General features: G+C 37.5%; 1 protein-coding gene across 7 annotated transcripts in view; it reads right to left on the bottom strand.

Moving 5' to 3' along the window:
• The window catches only part of LOC120307973 (R3H domain-containing protein 1-like), a 34527-nt gene extending 18109 nt beyond the window's left edge, over positions 1-16418 (bottom strand). Inside the window, exons 1-12 of one of the 7 annotated variants that reach the window (XM_039343337.1) lie at positions 16280-16418; positions 15123-15254; positions 13956-14064; positions 13777-13872; positions 12620-12657; positions 12465-12515; positions 12030-12256; positions 8861-9115; positions 8058-8212; positions 7568-7669; positions 6239-6520; positions 4877-5000 (exon numbers count right to left, since the gene is read on the bottom strand). In XM_039343337.1, coding sequence (XP_039199271.1) covers positions 4877-5000; positions 6239-6520; positions 7568-7669; positions 8058-8212; positions 8861-9115; positions 12030-12256; positions 12465-12515; positions 12620-12657; positions 13777-13872; positions 13956-14064; positions 15123-15127 — 1444 coding nt within the window. In that variant the 5' untranslated portion in view covers positions 15128-15254; positions 16280-16418. The remainder of the gene's footprint in view (positions 1-4876; positions 5001-6238; positions 6521-7567; positions 7670-8057; positions 8213-8860; positions 9116-12029; positions 12257-12464; positions 12516-12619; positions 12658-13776; positions 13873-13955; positions 14065-15122; positions 15255-16279) is intronic. The other 6 variants (XM_039343334.1, XM_039343335.1, XM_039343338.1 and 3 more) reach the window with 6 other exon arrangements.
• Between the last annotated feature and the right edge of the window lie 7 nt (positions 16419-16425).

Raw genomic sequence — 16425 nt, 5'->3', positions numbered from 1 at the left:
ATTCTCGTTAGCTACAAATACTTCATGATTAATGGGGAAAGGGAGAAGTATCTATAGAAAGAAATAAAAATTAGAATACAAACTATGGATCCGAGTCTAGATCAAATCTGATTTGTTCAAATTAAACAAACAAAACCACCTGAAACTGCAAGACACTGTCACACCACAAAAAGTGCTAAACACTCTAAACATTAACGAAGATAAATTCTGCAACAATACCAAACAAAAGCAAACAATGTAGACAATCAAATAATTTATGTCATTCATTGTTAATTAATAACTCCAAAAACTGCAACTGAATTAGCTCCCTTGATATTAGTGTCAGGGTTACTACTGAAAAATATATGTCAGATTTCAAAGGCACGATTTTACTTTAGTTTTAATTTTATAATTTCATAAATGTATTAAAACCTCTTATCACCACTGAAATGCTCTATAAAGGGTTTTCTTTTAAAACACACAAGCCAAATTATTTCAGATTCATTTCTGCTGAGAAAGCAAAGTTAATAAAGTTCATTTTTTTGAAATTTATACAGTACTTTCCAGGTCTCAAGTCCAGATAATTGCTGCAATGATTTAACAGACTCAGCAAAGAGCAAAGGCTCCTTCTTCAATTTTAGTGTGAAGTTATATAAAAGAACCAATTTTATGTTTTCCAATGGTCATCCTGCTAGTTAACTATAATGAAAAAAAAAATGTCCATGTTGGTACAAGACCTGATCACCTCTGAAGAGATAAATCAAGGCAACCATTTCTTTTTGGACAATAGTTTTATACTTTAACCCATTATCGTTAAACAAAAGCATCTAAAGTATATATTCTAATTTATCAGTCTAGGAAAAACATAGGAAGAATTAATAATGTCTTCAGAAGAATATTTATAAAAGAAGGAAAGGCAAACTGATGCCAGATGTTCTGGACTGCAACTGGTATCATCCAAGACAATAATAACGGAAGAACAGAAGCTGCAGGTCAAACTGGAGGGTATCAGTTGCCCAACCTCTTTAAAGCTTAGTTTCTGAGGCAAGGCAAAACATTTTGTTTCAGAAATGTTATACCAGAAAGCACAAGTTTCATGTGGATTTTAACTCAGATTTTTTCCCCAATTTATTATATATGTTGTTGTTAATTGCGAAGTCGTGTCCGACCCATCGCGACCCCATGGACAATGTTCCTCCAGGTCTTCCTGTCCTCTACCATCTTCTGGAGTCCATTTAAATTCACACCTACTGCTTCAGTGACTCCATCCAGCCATCTCATTCTCTGTCGTCCCCTTCTTCTATTGCCCTCAATCTTTCCCAGCATTAGGCTCTTCTCCAGTGAATCCTTCCTTCTCATTAGGTGGCCAAAGTACTTGAGTTTCAACTTCAGGATCTGGCCTTCTAAAGAGCAGTCGGGGTTGATCTCTTCTAGGACTGACCGGTTTGAACGCCTTGCAGTCCAAGGGACTCGCAGGAGTCTTCTCCAGCACCATAGTTCAAAGGCCTCAATTCTTTTGCGCTCAGCCTTTCTTATGGTCCAACTTCACAGCCATACATTGCAACTGGGAAAACCATGGCCTGGACTATACGCACTTTTGTTGGCAGGGTGATGTCTCTGCTTTTTAGAATGCTGCCTAGATTTGCCATAGCTTTCCTCCCCAGGAGCAAGCGTCTTTTAATTTCTTGGCTGCAGTCCCCATCTGAGGTGATCTTGGAGCCCAGAAAAATAAAATCTGTCACTACCTCCATTTCTTCCCCATCTATTTGCCAGGAATTGAGAGGGCCGGATGCCATGATTTGGTTTTCTTAATGTTGAGTTTCAAGCCAACTTTTGCACTCTCCTTCTTCACCCGCATCAAGAGGCTCTTTAGTTCCTCTTCACTTTCTGCCATTAGAGTGGTATCATCTGCATATCTTAGGTTGTTGATATTTCTCCCGGCAATCTTAATTCCAACGTTTGATTCATCTAGCCCTGCCTTTCTCATGATGTGCTCTGCATATAAGTTAAATAGGCAGGGTGACAGTATACAGCCTTGCCGGACTCCTTTTTCAATTTTGAACCAATCAGTGGTTCCGTGTTCGGTTCTCACTGTTGCTTCTTGACCCACATATAGGTTTCTCAAGAGACAAATGAGATGGTCCGGTACTCCCATCTCTTTAAGGACATGCCACAATTTGTTGTGATCCACACAATCAAAGGCTTTTGCATAGTCAATGAAGCAGAAGTAGATGTTTTTCTGGAACTCCCTAGCTTTCTCCATGATCCAGCGTATGTTGGCAATTTGATCTCTAGTTCCTCTGCCTCTTCGAAATCCTGCCTGTACTTCTGGTATTTCTCGATCCACATACTGCTGGAGTCTAGCTTGTAGGATTTTAAGCATAACTTTACTAGCATGTGAAATGAGTGCAATGGTGCGATAGTTTGAACATTCTTTGGCATTGCCTTTCTTTGGAATTGGAATGTAAACTGACCTTTTCCAATCCTGTGGCCACTGTTGAGTTTTCCAAATTTGCTGGCAAATTGAGTGTAGCACTTTTACTGCATCGTCTTTTAAGATTTTGAATAGCTCAGCTGGAATACTGTCACCTCCACTAGCTTTGTTGTTGCTCAGATTTTCTAAGGCCCATTTCACTTCACATTCTAGGATGTCTGGTTCGAGGTCAGTGACCATCTCATTGTGGTTATCTGGGATGTTAAGCTCATTCTTGTATAGTTCTTCTGTGTAGTTTTGCCATCTCTTCTTAATCTCTTCTGCCTCTGTTAGGTCCCTGCCATTTTGGTCCTTTATCATGCCCATCTTTGCATGAAACGTTCCCTTCATATCTCCAATTTTCTTGAAGAGATCTCTGGTCCTCCCTATTCTGTTGTTTTCTTCTATTTCTTTGCACTGGTCATTTAAGAAGGCATTCTTATCTCTTCTAGCTACTCTCTGGAATTCTGCATTCAATTGGGTGTATCTTTCTCTTTCTCCTTTGCCTTTCGCTTCCCTTCTTTCCTCAGCTATTTGCAAAGCTTCCTCAGACAGCCATTTTGCTTTCTTGCATTTCTTTTTCTTTGGGATGGTTTTAGTTGCTACCTCTTGTACAATGTTGCGAACTTCCATCCATAGTTCTTCAGGCACTCTGTCTATCAGATCTAATTCCTTAAATCTATTTGTCACCTCTACTGTATATTCATCAGGAATATGATTTAGTTCATACCTGAGTGGCCTAGTGCTTTTCCTACTTTTTTCAATTTAAGCCTAAATTTTGCAACGAGAAGCTCATGATCTGAGCCACAGTCAGCTCCTGGTCTTGTTTTTACTGACTGTATAGAGCTTCTCCATCTTTGGCTGCAGAGCCCATAGTCAATCGGATTTCTATGTTGACCGTCTGGTGATGTCCATGTGTAGAGCCGTCTCTTGGGTTGTTGGAAAAGAGTGTTTGTTATGACCATCGTATTCTCTTTACAAAATTCTATCAGCCTGTGCCCTGCTTCATTTTGTACTCCAAGGCCAAACTTGCCTGTTATTCCGGTTATCTTTTGGCTTCCTACCTTAGCATTCCAATCCCCCATGATGATAAGGACATCATTTTTTGGTGTTAATTCTATAAGGTGCTGTAGGGCTTCATAGAACCGGTCAATTTCATCCTCTTCAGCACCAGTGGTTGGGGCATAGATTTGGACTACTGTGATATTGAATGGTTTGCCTTGGATTCGAATTGAGATCATTCTGTCATTTTGGGGATTGTATCCCAGTATTGCTTTTCCTATTCTTTTCTTGACTATGAAGGCTACTCCATTTCTTCTGAGGGATTCTTGCCCACAGTAGTATACCTGATGGTCATCTGAGTTAAATTCAACCATTCCTGTCCATTTTAGTTCGCTGATTCCTAAGATGTCGATGTTCAGTCTTGTCATCTCTTTTTTGACTACGTCTAGCTTGCCTTGATTCATGGATCTTACATTCCAGGTTCCTATGGATAAAAAATCTTTACAGCATCGGACTTTCCTTTCACCACCAGATATATCCACAGCTGAGCGTCCTTTCGGCTTTGGCCCAGTCGCTTCATTCTTTCTGGCGCTACTGGTACTAGCCCTCTGCTCTTCCCCAGTAGCATATTGGACACCTTCCGACCTGAGGGGCTCATCTTCCAGCGTCATATCTTTTTTCCTTTTAGTACTGTCCATGGGGTTTTCATGGCAAAGATACTGGAGTGGTTTGCCATTTCCTTCTCCAGTGGATCACATTTCGTCAGTATAAGTTGTTCTTATACTTCAGGCATACAAAAACTAAATCATCTGGCATACAAACCTTCTTATCTATAAAAGTCAATCCATAACAGCATTAACGGTTCAAATAAAAGCAGGAAAATATACAGGAGAGGCAAGAAGCAAAATTTTTAGCTTTGTATGATTTATATAGGAGACAAAATCCAGCCACCAACCTCCCAACAAACAATTAAAAAATCCCGCCAAAAATCACACCATGAAGAATGTAAGATATATCTCATTCATTCAAGATCAGGTAAAATTTGTTTATAAAACTGATGGAAGAGAACAAATGCTAAATTATAGTGTTAGTTCTTTGATAAGAAAAATATTTATTTCACTCTGGCCTTTTGCTGGAAATTATTTACCAATAAGGGTGATCAAAGGATATTCTGATTTTTTTTTTTGGTTTGATTTTCTAAACAAATAATTATCCTTTCGGATTCTGCCTCTTAGGATTTACTGAACGCAGCCAATTTAAAATATGCATTCCTACCAGTAGGAAGAATTTCGGTCAATTCAAACACAAATATGGGGTTTTTTTTTTCCTGTATAAAATGTTTCACACTACTTCTTCCAGCCTCGCCTAGTCACCTGAAACAATCAAAGGCACAAAGAAGTAAAGGGAGAAAGCACAACAAACCTGTCTGTTGAGCAGGCTGTGGCAGTGGCTGGTTTTGCTGTGTGTTGTAATGAACTGAAGTAACTGGCCGATATTGTTGACTGGAGTGTGGATACTGGCCTGGAGCACAGTAACAGGCTGGCATCTGAAAAAAAAAAAAAGAAGAAGAAGTGTTGGGTTTAATGTATAAGAGACCCATGCATACGTTTCTAAATTAGAATGTAGGCAGATCAAAAGAACCACAAACACCTTGGAAAAGAATTAAACCCAAGCTTAGCAAAAGGTATTGGAAGGATATTCTTTAAATGCTAAAAAAAAAGCCACTTCCCCAAAATGTTAAAAATTGGCTTCATCTGCATTATAGTAGAAAATAATAAAGCATCACAATTTGTCAGTGAGATATTAAAAAATATTATCAGCCACATAGAAAATTCTTAAATAAATCTCATAAGTTCTAATAACAAGCTACTTCTTTCTCAGGAAAAAAAAATACTGCAAATACATAAAACTGACAGTGGATCCGCCATGAAATCATTATTTAATTATTGTCACAAGCATATAGTTCTTTTAAGAGTAGAATTGTTGAGTACAGCTCAATGGGTGTCAAGTTCTAATTTGTTAGTTTTAAATTTCTATAATTAAATGAATAAGCAATGCATATTGACAACAAAGTCATAGAGCAGTGTTTCTCAACCTTGACAATTTTAAGGCATGTGGACTTCAACTCCCAGAGTTGCTGGCTGTGGAATTCTGGGAGTTGAAGACCACATGCCTTAAAATTGTCAAGGTTGAGAAACACTGTCATAGAGCCTGTCTACAATAACTTACTCCGTGACGGTTTCTATAGATTTGTATACAATAAGGCAGCCCATGCAAACAGTGCAAGGTACAGGAATCATATGATGTTGGTACTAAAATACATACCCTGGCTACTATTTACTACTGAGCACAGGTTATGATGCCTGTCCTGACCTTAGAACTCTAAAGGGCTTAGGCCTGATTTTCTGCCAGGCTGCCTCTCACATTATAAACCTGATTAGCTACTCAGAGCAGTAGGATATGTTCTTCTGAAGATGCCCACATTGCCAGACAGAGTCTTCTCCTTTCAGGCTACAGATATGCTTCCTAAGAATTACTTACTTAATACTAAGTAATATGGGGGGGGGGGAACGTAACAGGTTTTAATTTGGTTTTGATTTCAATTGCATCCAGTTATCCTTTATTTCATGCATTTTTTAAAATCACTGTAAACGGAGTGTTGCAGTAAACGAAAAAACAAAACAAAAAACCCAAACCCTATTATGGGCTAGCTATGAGTAAACCAAACTGCAGGAACACCAGCTTCACCGAGTTCTACAACACGTGGTAGAAATATCTTGCTACCTGTGGCATTGGTTGCTGCATATATCCCTGTTGCTGAAGAACTTGCTGGTTAACAGGGTGGCTGGATCCACTGTAGTTAGGAGTAGGTTGGCCAGGTGGCGGTGGTGGGGGTGGCGGCGGTGGGGGCGGTGCCGGTGGGGCCGTTGCTATGATAAAGCCAGATTGCTGTGGCGGTGGGAGGACTACTGTAGACTGGAACATGTTGGCATGAGGATCGGCAGCTTCTCCAGATGGCTGTCGGGAGAGACTCATATGGCTAAGTTGGGATCCTAGGTTGTCTTGCTGAAATAAGTAAAAGAGTAACCAAAGGCATTCTTTAGATATAGAATGCAGAAGTTGTTTAACACCAAGGCAAAGCAAGGAATCACAGGGTTTAATTATGGAGAACTATTAAGCTATATTACCGAAAACTATCTTGGAAGTAAACACACAACCCTGCTATTGAACACAGGAGAGAATTACAGAGCTAAGAATCTAAAAATAGTCATACTGCATCTAAACAAAGACTTAAGATGGCAGTACAGAATTGTTTGCCCCAAAGGTCAACCAGTGTCTTATTGGACAACCATTAGCATGTGACAGAGTTTAGAACTCTTTCCTGCTCTATTTCCCAGTGACTGGTATGGAAAACCATAGCCCTGTAATGCTAACCTAACACTTGTCTTGAATAGTAGACACTAATAGCTTTATCACTAGGAATTTGTCTAAAGCGCCATTAATATCAATTTAAATGAAAAGCTGTATTTGCCTGCCTAGCTTCCGTTAAAATATCAAGCAAACAGCAAAAATGGCAACCAAGGATATTGATGTATGGAGGACCTACCTTGAGACATGGATTAGATGTCTATAAATCTGAGAAATGTAGCTAGGCTGCAAAACTCAAAAAAACAATTTCTGGCACTCATCAAACATTAAAGCCCTGACAGAAAGCTTTCACTGTCATGGAAAATGAGATACCTTAGAAGAGAAAGATATAGAAGGGAAAAGAAAGAAGGGTATTTATACGAAACAAATTCAAAGGTGTACTGAATACTGACAGGCTGCACAAGGGTAATATCAGCAAGCACATTTTTTATATCAGGGAACCAATTATTTCTTTAAAAAATATCTTTTAGGCAAACTAGTAGGTAGACCAGCCTAATTCTTTCCGCTCAACACTCTCTCTGTCTCTCTCTCTCTCTCTCTCTCTCTGTGCTCCTGCCAATAATGGGATTACCTTTGGAGATTACAGCCAGTCAATATTTACATTTCACATGCACACGTAATATATTCTTCCAGCCTAGCAGAGAATCTGTCATGCAGAGAAAAGATGAGTAGAAGATAATATACCACAGTATATTGCTGGGTAGATGAGACTGGCAGGAGCGGGGGTGGATAAGTGACTGTGGAGAACTGAACAGGCTGTGAAGAAGGCTGAAGAGGTCGGATAGGCTGAAGGAGCAATAGTGAACATAAAGCGTTAACAACTGAGTAAGAGGAAATGAAAGTAGGGTTATTTCTTTTATGTAAAATAAAAGTTTTTTTTAAAAAAAACAAACCCAGAAGAGATCTTCAATATCAGTTGTACAAATAAGTTTTAACACAAGGCTCAGATTAATAATCAATCAATCAATAAACACTGGTTCAGCTATCAGTGGGAGAAGATGACAACAATGTGAGATGGCCAGCTTACAATAACCTAAACATATACAAATCAAACGCCCAATGGCTTTAAGAAAATGTATCTTCCTTCACCAATGCTTAAACCGTAAACCATAAAAAATAAGCAACAATTTGTTTAAGCAAGTATAGATAGAACATTTGTATTTGATCTTAGCACCTGTGAGAGGATGTGATTGGTTGCTGGCTGTTGCTGAGGTGGTATGGGAGGTGGCGGCGGCTGAGGAGGTCCAGGCACTTGGTTTCTAATTGGTTGTTGAGGCATTGGAGGATTATACACAACTGGAGTGCCATCTGGATTAATGAATGGCTGGCCTACAGGACAATTGTAAAATAATAACAACAATAATACAGCAAAAGGCAACCTGCTAGCTGAATATAAATTAGCTAGTATTTTATTATATTACAGATAATACATTATCAGAATATCCAGTCTAAGTCTTATCTGGCTTGCTTATTTATTTATTTGCAGCACAATTATATTATAAGCTGTCTTATTCACACATTGCTCCTTTTAGCAAATGAATCTGCAGCATAATGTAGACAAGAAGAAAAAAGTGCAAGAAGAAAAAAGGAAGAAAAAAGTGCAAGAAGGAAAAAAAAAGAAAAGAGAAAAGAAAAGAAACCCAAATATAATACTTCGCAATTCTACTAGTGTGCAATTTTAAACACGGGATGCAAAAGAAATTAAAACAAAAAATTCCACTGAAAACAGAGTTTATCATTTTATTTTATTTTATTTTTTTCAAAACATCACTGCATATCTACTCCGGGGAGGATTAAAATGCATACATCTTCCAAAAGAAAAAGAGAAAAGAATATTGGGAAGCAGAGGGAAGGGCAAACGGTTCACGGAAACACGACACATTTCTAAAACATCGTTGTCAAGTCAGTTATTCGAGACAGAGACACAAAAGGGAGAGAGAAAGACAGACAAACTGACACCCACAACTGGATACCAACCTGTTTGGGGGTTGATCAGAATACTTCCAGGTGGTATGCCTGCCGCTTCCAAGGGAAGCAAAAAGAAGCTACCGCTAGAAGACGCCACTTGCCCACTTATGCCACCATCAAAGGAAAGAGAGCTACTAGTGCTGATAGTTGGATAGACGGCAGATGTGCCATGAGAAGGCTGGCTGAGAGCTGTGACTGGAAGAGGTTGCTGGGTGTGAGAAAGAGAACCCGTGGATGACCCTACACTACTAGAAGACTCTGAACCTAGGAAAGGAGTAATGAGAAATGGATTTTACCTAAAGACAGAGTAACAGCATTCACATTTAAATAGGCAGGTTGCTATCTAAAGTTATCCATGTAACTCCCAGCTGAACTACAACAGCCTATTTCCCCAAATCCCACTGCAACTTCTCCAGGTTAGATTCCCATCTACTCCAAATGCCACACAATGAGGGAGAATTAATGACTGCCTGAACTTTGCCTTGGAGCCATGCAAATGGCAATAAAGCAGGATGGCAACAATCTTATTATTATCAATAATTACAACAAATATCTATTCAATGAAGTATCAGGTTGAGATGTTGGAGGCAACTGAAGTGTAAAGTAGTATTCAAAGGACCCATATCTACAAAGCCCCGTACATACAAAGCTGATGAAAAGTTGGGTCTACAGAATTTTAACTTGCTAGTTTTATGTCAACATCAAACTAATCTTAATGATTCCAGCCATGGATTTAAATCTTACTGATACATTAAGAATATGCACAAGTTTATTCCAAAATGGACTTAAATTTTAAATGTTTGTAGAAAACTTAAAATTGTGATTCTCTGACGAAACAGCAAGTTTTTTTTTATTTACTGAGAAATATATTTGGATTGCCTTTTACAAAGGCATAACAAATAAAATACCTTATTTCTATTTTTTTAATTGATATTCAAATCAATAAAAAGCAAGTCTTATAACTTAAAGATTAAACATAATAAAGGGCTTCAAATCAAAATGAAAAAGATTAGTTTGCTATACTGGTTGTACTCACATTATAGCACAATTTTCTTTATATACTTTTTAAAAACCCTCCACTGTCAAAGCTCTTCTTCATTAATATCAAATGTATATGTTCACAAGATAACCTTATCGTATCACTTGGGCCCACACAAAAAAAGAGAACCCTATTTTAAGAATAAGGATCTAGAAGAATCCTGCTACAAATTCCTTCAGGAACAAATTTAGAGTACAGTATTTGCTCCCAGAAACTTCTTAAACACTTTGAATGTTAGCCGTAAGTGAAGTCCAGCTAGTATTCTTCCTGCCTTCTCCCAAGGCAATGGAGGGGGATGTTCATAATTCAGAAGAGAAGAAGAGAAGATTTTCTGCCAAGAGCCCAAAATTGCTGCAAAGCTGTTGAGCTGTATTTTACCAGTGGTTTTTTTTCCTTCTTGTTTTCAATCATTATGAAAAAATGCCAAATTGGACCTATTGGGTTGTAAAATGAAGCAGAATTCTAAAAGTTACAAATTCACACATTTCCTTTTTTTTTTCTTTGTTCTATATCCTTAATATACTTCTTCCTTTAAATCACCACAAATAGTCTCCCTATTTCAGCTGTGTTGTGCAGCCTGGAGGTGATTTAAATACTTTGAAACAGATTTTGAAAAGTTGACTATATCAGTACATGTCAAAAAGAAAGGATACAGATTTAACGCTTACAACACCTCATTATGTCCAAATTCAGGATTAATTAGACCATTCTTAATCATTTTTTTGTCAATAATTAAGGCCAAGCATGAGCCCGAAAAGCTAGGCAGTCTTACAAAGGTCCAATAAAGAAGTATAAAACTATCGGTAATCAGGACACAATGTTGAGAAGGTCCACCATTTCATAAATTAAATAATGTTATAAACCAGAGGTGTCCAACCTTGGCAACTTTAAGACTTATGGATTTCAACTCCCAGAATTTGCCAGTCAGCCTGGGGAATTATGGAGTTGAACTCCACGAGTCTTAAAGTTGCCAAGCTTGGACATCCCTGATTTTATACCATTACAAGAAAATGATTGATAACTTTTTATCCATCAAAACGAGCCTAAAAGGTCATTTTCCTAAGCAGAAAAGGTCAGGTTCTAGCTCTCATCTGGATCACCACCACTTTTGGTATCCTTAAAAATGTTCACTTGCTTGTGTTAATATGACTGAAAATTTCATAATGCACACTTTTGCCAGCAAAATTAACCCTTAAAAATCATGCCTAATAACAAAAACAATTTTACTTAGCAAACTTGATAAAGCTCCAAAAGAAATTTGGAGTTCCGTTGAAGCTGATACAGCCTAAAAATGAACATAAGAAACAAGGATTTGCTTTTATTGAGTTAGACCATAGATTCATCTTCTCCAATACTGCCTACTTAGGCTTCAGACATATTGACAATAGGCAAAGGACGGTACTGAATTTCGAAGTAATCCCTGATCAACCACAAAACATATGGGGCTACAACAGGAAGGGCATAATTGCCTTACTTTACTCAGAGGTATGGAGCTATAAATCCCCATAAATCGTATCTAAAATATACTATAGAACTTATTGTTGTATGCATCTCCTGAAAGCAACCCCCCATTGCTATTCAGATCAAGGAATCTTTAGAGAATTTTAAGATTTTAGTGGCTATCTCAAAATCATTTTAGGAGACTAACTTAGGAGAAGCTCTCAATATTAATTAATAAAGCAACTTTCTAAAACATACCTGAAACCCTCTTGCAATGTGATAGCCTTAGTTACTGTAACAAAATTTTAATTCCCTGAAATGACAAGCATGAGAGTAACCCTGCATTTCCAGTCTCTCTACTACTTACAGTTATTTCAACGTCTCATCCTGGTCTACTAGCCTATGAAGCTGGCTGGGTTAACAGTGGTCCAAATGCAGAAGATCAACAGCCACCAATTAGGCATGCAATCCATTAAAAGATGTTTTATTTATAAACAGTTCAAAACATTGGTAGGATCAGGAATAGCCACAGTCCTTTCTGATCTATTCAAAATGCTACCAAAGGTGTGTCTAACACTTAAGTGATTATAACTCTGAGCCAAAGAAACACTATCCAAAAACTGTAACAATGGTGGGTGGGCAGGGGGTGCTTTTTGCAGGCTACCTAGCTATCCCTAGACTTGGATTTTCCAGTGGTACCTGTTTTGGATAGCCTGCCAGTGCTTTTGCTGCTTCCTGTGCTATCGCCTCTTGTCAGAACAGAGATCCCACTGAAGCTGCTGGCTTTGGTCACAGGGGGCTTCAAACTGCGAAGAGAGCTGTCCGAGTCTGTGCTGCTCCACGGACGGGGTTCCGAGTACTTTAGCTCGTTGTCTGTACTGCTCTGGAGACTGTTTGCCGACCTCCCTGAAGCATCCTTGTTGATTCTGTAATCCATAAGGTTAGTTTTTAAAGATGGAAGACTCTTTGCCAAAGCATCAAAAAAGAAAGAAAGAAAGAAAGAAAGAAAGAAAGAAAGAAAGAAAGAAAGAAAGAAAGAAAGAAAGAAAGAAAGAAAGAAAGAAAGAAAGAAAGAAAGAAAAGGAAATACGTGTAGAATGCTTTGGGATTTAAAAAAACTAATACATTCAGTACCTAAATATCTGTCGCCTTTGCTGGGTACTGTTGGCTTCATCCTCTTGAATTCTGTTGGCGTGTTCAATAAAATTGTAGCTTAGTACTTTCTCTCATTTGTATTTAGAAAAAAAAACAAGCTTTTTTTTTTTTAAAAAAATACTGATTATGCTTACCTTTTGTCAATAATATAATTCTCTTGGGAACACAGCGACTGGGGAAGAAACAATGTAGAATAAAAATCACCCCCATTAAACGATTCTATCATCAATTCATATTGAAATAAATGTATAAACACCTAGGTGGAAACAACAACTGGTAACCAGTTGCAAGCAATTATTAAAGGAAGATTACCAAATCCTTCAGCCAGGCTAATGTGATCATTCAGACAGGCTTTAAATATAACAAACGGGGAGCAAAGAAACAAAATGTAACTGCTAGTCAACAGAATGTGCAGGGTCTATGACAATTCACCAAGGCCAACTTGCCATGGGACAACTCGTTGCGGGACAAGAGTTACACTAATATCAAAGAAATGGTGGAATAGAACCTTTAAAGAAAGGATGTAAAAGGAGAGGCAGAATGAAATGTGAACGACAAAAATTAAAATAATTATTTATTTTAAATCATTGAATTGTTAAATTGTCCTACGGCGAGTTTACTGGTGGCCAGTTGTCCATAGCGAGTTGTCCTGGGACATGTTGCCTGTGGGGAATTGGCTGCATCAGATTGGCCGTGACGAGTTGTCTGCGAGTTGTCTTGCAATTCGCTGCAGCCAACTCACCTCAGCCAACTCATCAAGGGTATGACTGTTCTCTGTTGTAGAGAAACAGAGGAAACCACAGCAGGATTTATTACTCTTTGTTTCACTATCTTTTATTTGCAAGCTAGGAGAAAACGAAGCTGGACAAACAATTGTTGGGTGTACTCTTAATTTTAAAGTTAATTTAAAACCTGTCAACCTACCATCTCTGAGCCTTGGCTGCTGTTCTTAGAAAATGCAAAATTACCACAATATGAATGATTAAAACAAGTATATGACTATCACCTGTATAAACAGATGCCCAGACTTTACCAACACCCATGGCTAACATAATTGTTATGAACAATCTCTCCATAAGAACAGGAAACGGGAAACCCCCAGCCTAGCAACCTAGCCCCCAGCAACCAATTTGTTGCTCTATCCACTACTTTATAAATGTTCCCTTAATGCAATCATGAATGGGAATGCAGAGACAATTTTTCCAAATATTTTGAGCACTTTAATTATGCACTTTAACTTTATTGTTCTTACACACAGTCCAAGATACTGTGGACATTCCTTAATACCTACATCTTGTGCAAATATTCGTTCTCTAGCTCTCTGGTACTCTTCTTCTCGCTCTTCTATAGATTTGCTTCTTCTGTCATCTTTTAATCGTATTCGCATCTAAATTAAATAAGTTGTTAATTGCTGATTTATATTGCGCAATATAAGTTTGCAGTCAAGATACTGTTATGTTCCATATTTACCTGATTATCATCTTTGTCTAGACTAGAATTCTCTCGTTTCAGGATGTACCGTTTTTGAAAATCTTCACTTTTTTCATCTTTTATATGTTCGCAAAACTTCTGGTCAGGTCTTTTGAAAAAAAAAAGATTAAAATAAAATAAATAATTATAAATACGAAGGAAGTTTTTTGTGGTCCTTAGGTTTGAGGAAAATAAAATTGTAAGATACATGTGGACAACAGGCCATTTAGTGGTACAAAGGTTATCAGAATATCTTGTAGGTTTTACTTTTCTTTCACACATTGGAAATCTATGAGGAGAATCTGATACCGACTTTGGAGCTGCTACATCTTGATTTGTCATTTTTCCGCTGAAGGAATTGTATGTGTGTTCCGATGGAAGGCAGCAAGTTAACATACCTAGCAGTTAGCATATCCAAAGTTACTTCAAAGAAATGTAAGGTTTAATGATATTTAATAAAAGGATGGGAGAATGGAAAAGGAATTCAAATTTTAGAATTTGTTTAATTTTAAGTCCTTTTCCAAAATTGCCAGACTTTATCATATCACTAAACACAAAAGAATAAGCCAACTTGATTGTTACATTTTCAACTATTTTTAGAAAATTAATTAATTATTAATTCACAAAAATAAATGTTTAATAATGAAGCATAAGGTGATACATCTGGGCTAATTCTGTTTTCAATACCTTACTTTTGATATACTGCTTATTACCCCATTTTTTTAAAAAAAAAACTTTTTTTCTGTGGATTCTTTAAATTTTGGCTATTACTAAAAGACACGGAAGCAGAGAAATGAATGTTTTAGGGGCAAAGAAAGATTTCAGAACAAACCTGTACATGCCTACAGTTATAAAGTCCTACTTTTGATGACATAATGAGATATTTTTAGCTTTTAAACATCCAACTTCCAGGGTACTAAGAAATTTTTGTAAAAATTTTTTTCAAGGTGTTAGAAATAATTATGATTGTGGTCCATAAAAACATACAAAGTTATATGTCCTCACACGCTTGTTACTTGAGAAATTTGCAAAAAAGCAGGATCGAGTTTCTTTTTAATTCCCGAATTGCACTGTCAATGACGAAATAATGCTCAAACACTACCTAAGAATTGTTGGATGCCAGAATGTAATTAGCAGGCACTTCGGAAAACCTTTAGACTGTCTTACCTCATTTTTTTCTTAAAGGTCCCTGAATTTACTGCCCTGCCATCACCACTCCACTCCACTGAGTCGTCCCAGTGTGCCCTGGGTTGATGATGTCATTAACAGCACAGACCGGCACTGGAGCGGGGTATCTCCCTATGAGGAAAAGGTAAGTTGGGTTTTAGATTGCCAAGGTTTTCCAGCTAAATTCTTATTTTAAATCCCCCGAGATATAAAATAAGAACACTGAAAACCTTTGAATGATTTACATTGTCTATTGGTCCAAGGAAATGCCTGCTAATTATACCTGGGTCTTCCAGATTCTAGCTGAGATTGCCTTTGCCATGGAAGTATTCTAAATATAGCTTGTTCTCCAAAAACTTCATCAACAGCTGCTACAATGCTGTTCCCAAACCATCTCAGGCAGAGGGTTTAACGAATGGATGCAGTTATCCACTGCATCTGGTTACATTAAATTTTAAATAGAACTTTTGGTCCCCTAGTTCAGTGTTTCCCAAACTTGACAATTTTAAGGCATGTGGACTTCAACTCCCAGAATTCCATAGCCAGCATTGCTGACTGTGGAATTCTGGGAGTTGAAGTCCTCATGCCTTAAAATTGTCAAGTTTGGGAAACACTGCCCTAGTTTATTTCTCCAACTAAGCAAGGGGGGGAGGAGGAAGGGTTGTGTATTGAAATACGACACAATTAATGGAGTACTAAAATGGAATCACTCCAAGTAGTCAGTAATTACCAGATTCTGCTTTTCTGCAAAGTCCAATTTAGCTAATTAAAAAAAAAAAAAAAAGACAGAGGCAAAACTTCTTCCTCTATTGTGATAGCCAGTTCATATGCTGGAGTTTTTTTTCCCCCCAAAGAAATATGTCTTTTTCTAGAAGCAAATTACTGTAACTCAGAAATAAATTTTTTTTTTACACAATGAAAACAGGATATATTTTTAAGAGGTATAATGGATAGATTTTTTTTCTTTCTTTCTCCAAATCCAAAAGAAAATTCTGTAATTGTGATTTTTACAGAATTAAGGATAATTCATGCAGAGATACTGTAATTATCCTGCCTTAGTCATAAACTCAAACATCCATTACTGATGGAACTCAACTCAATGACAAACGAACAAACAAAGTAAGTAAATAATATTTAAAAAAAGAACAGCAACTTACATTCTGGTACTGCTCGTTTTATTCACGATCACCGACTTCCCACTCTGGTCCACGTTGTGTTCCAGGCCGAAATAAGCAGCTACTCTGTGCAATAACATTCTATGGTACGAGGTCATTGGGGGGAATTTTTTTCGTGGGATTCTGAA

Source organism: Crotalus tigris, unplaced genomic scaffold (assembly GCF_016545835.1).
Source record: "Crotalus tigris isolate CLP2741 ecotype Arizona unplaced genomic scaffold, ASM1654583v1 scf7180000017844.36034, whole genome shotgun sequence".
Lineage (NCBI taxonomy): Eukaryota > Metazoa > Chordata > Lepidosauria > Squamata > Viperidae > Crotalus > Crotalus tigris.
Note: the sequence above shows the minus strand (reverse complement) of the source record. Positions and strands in the feature narration are given on the sequence as shown.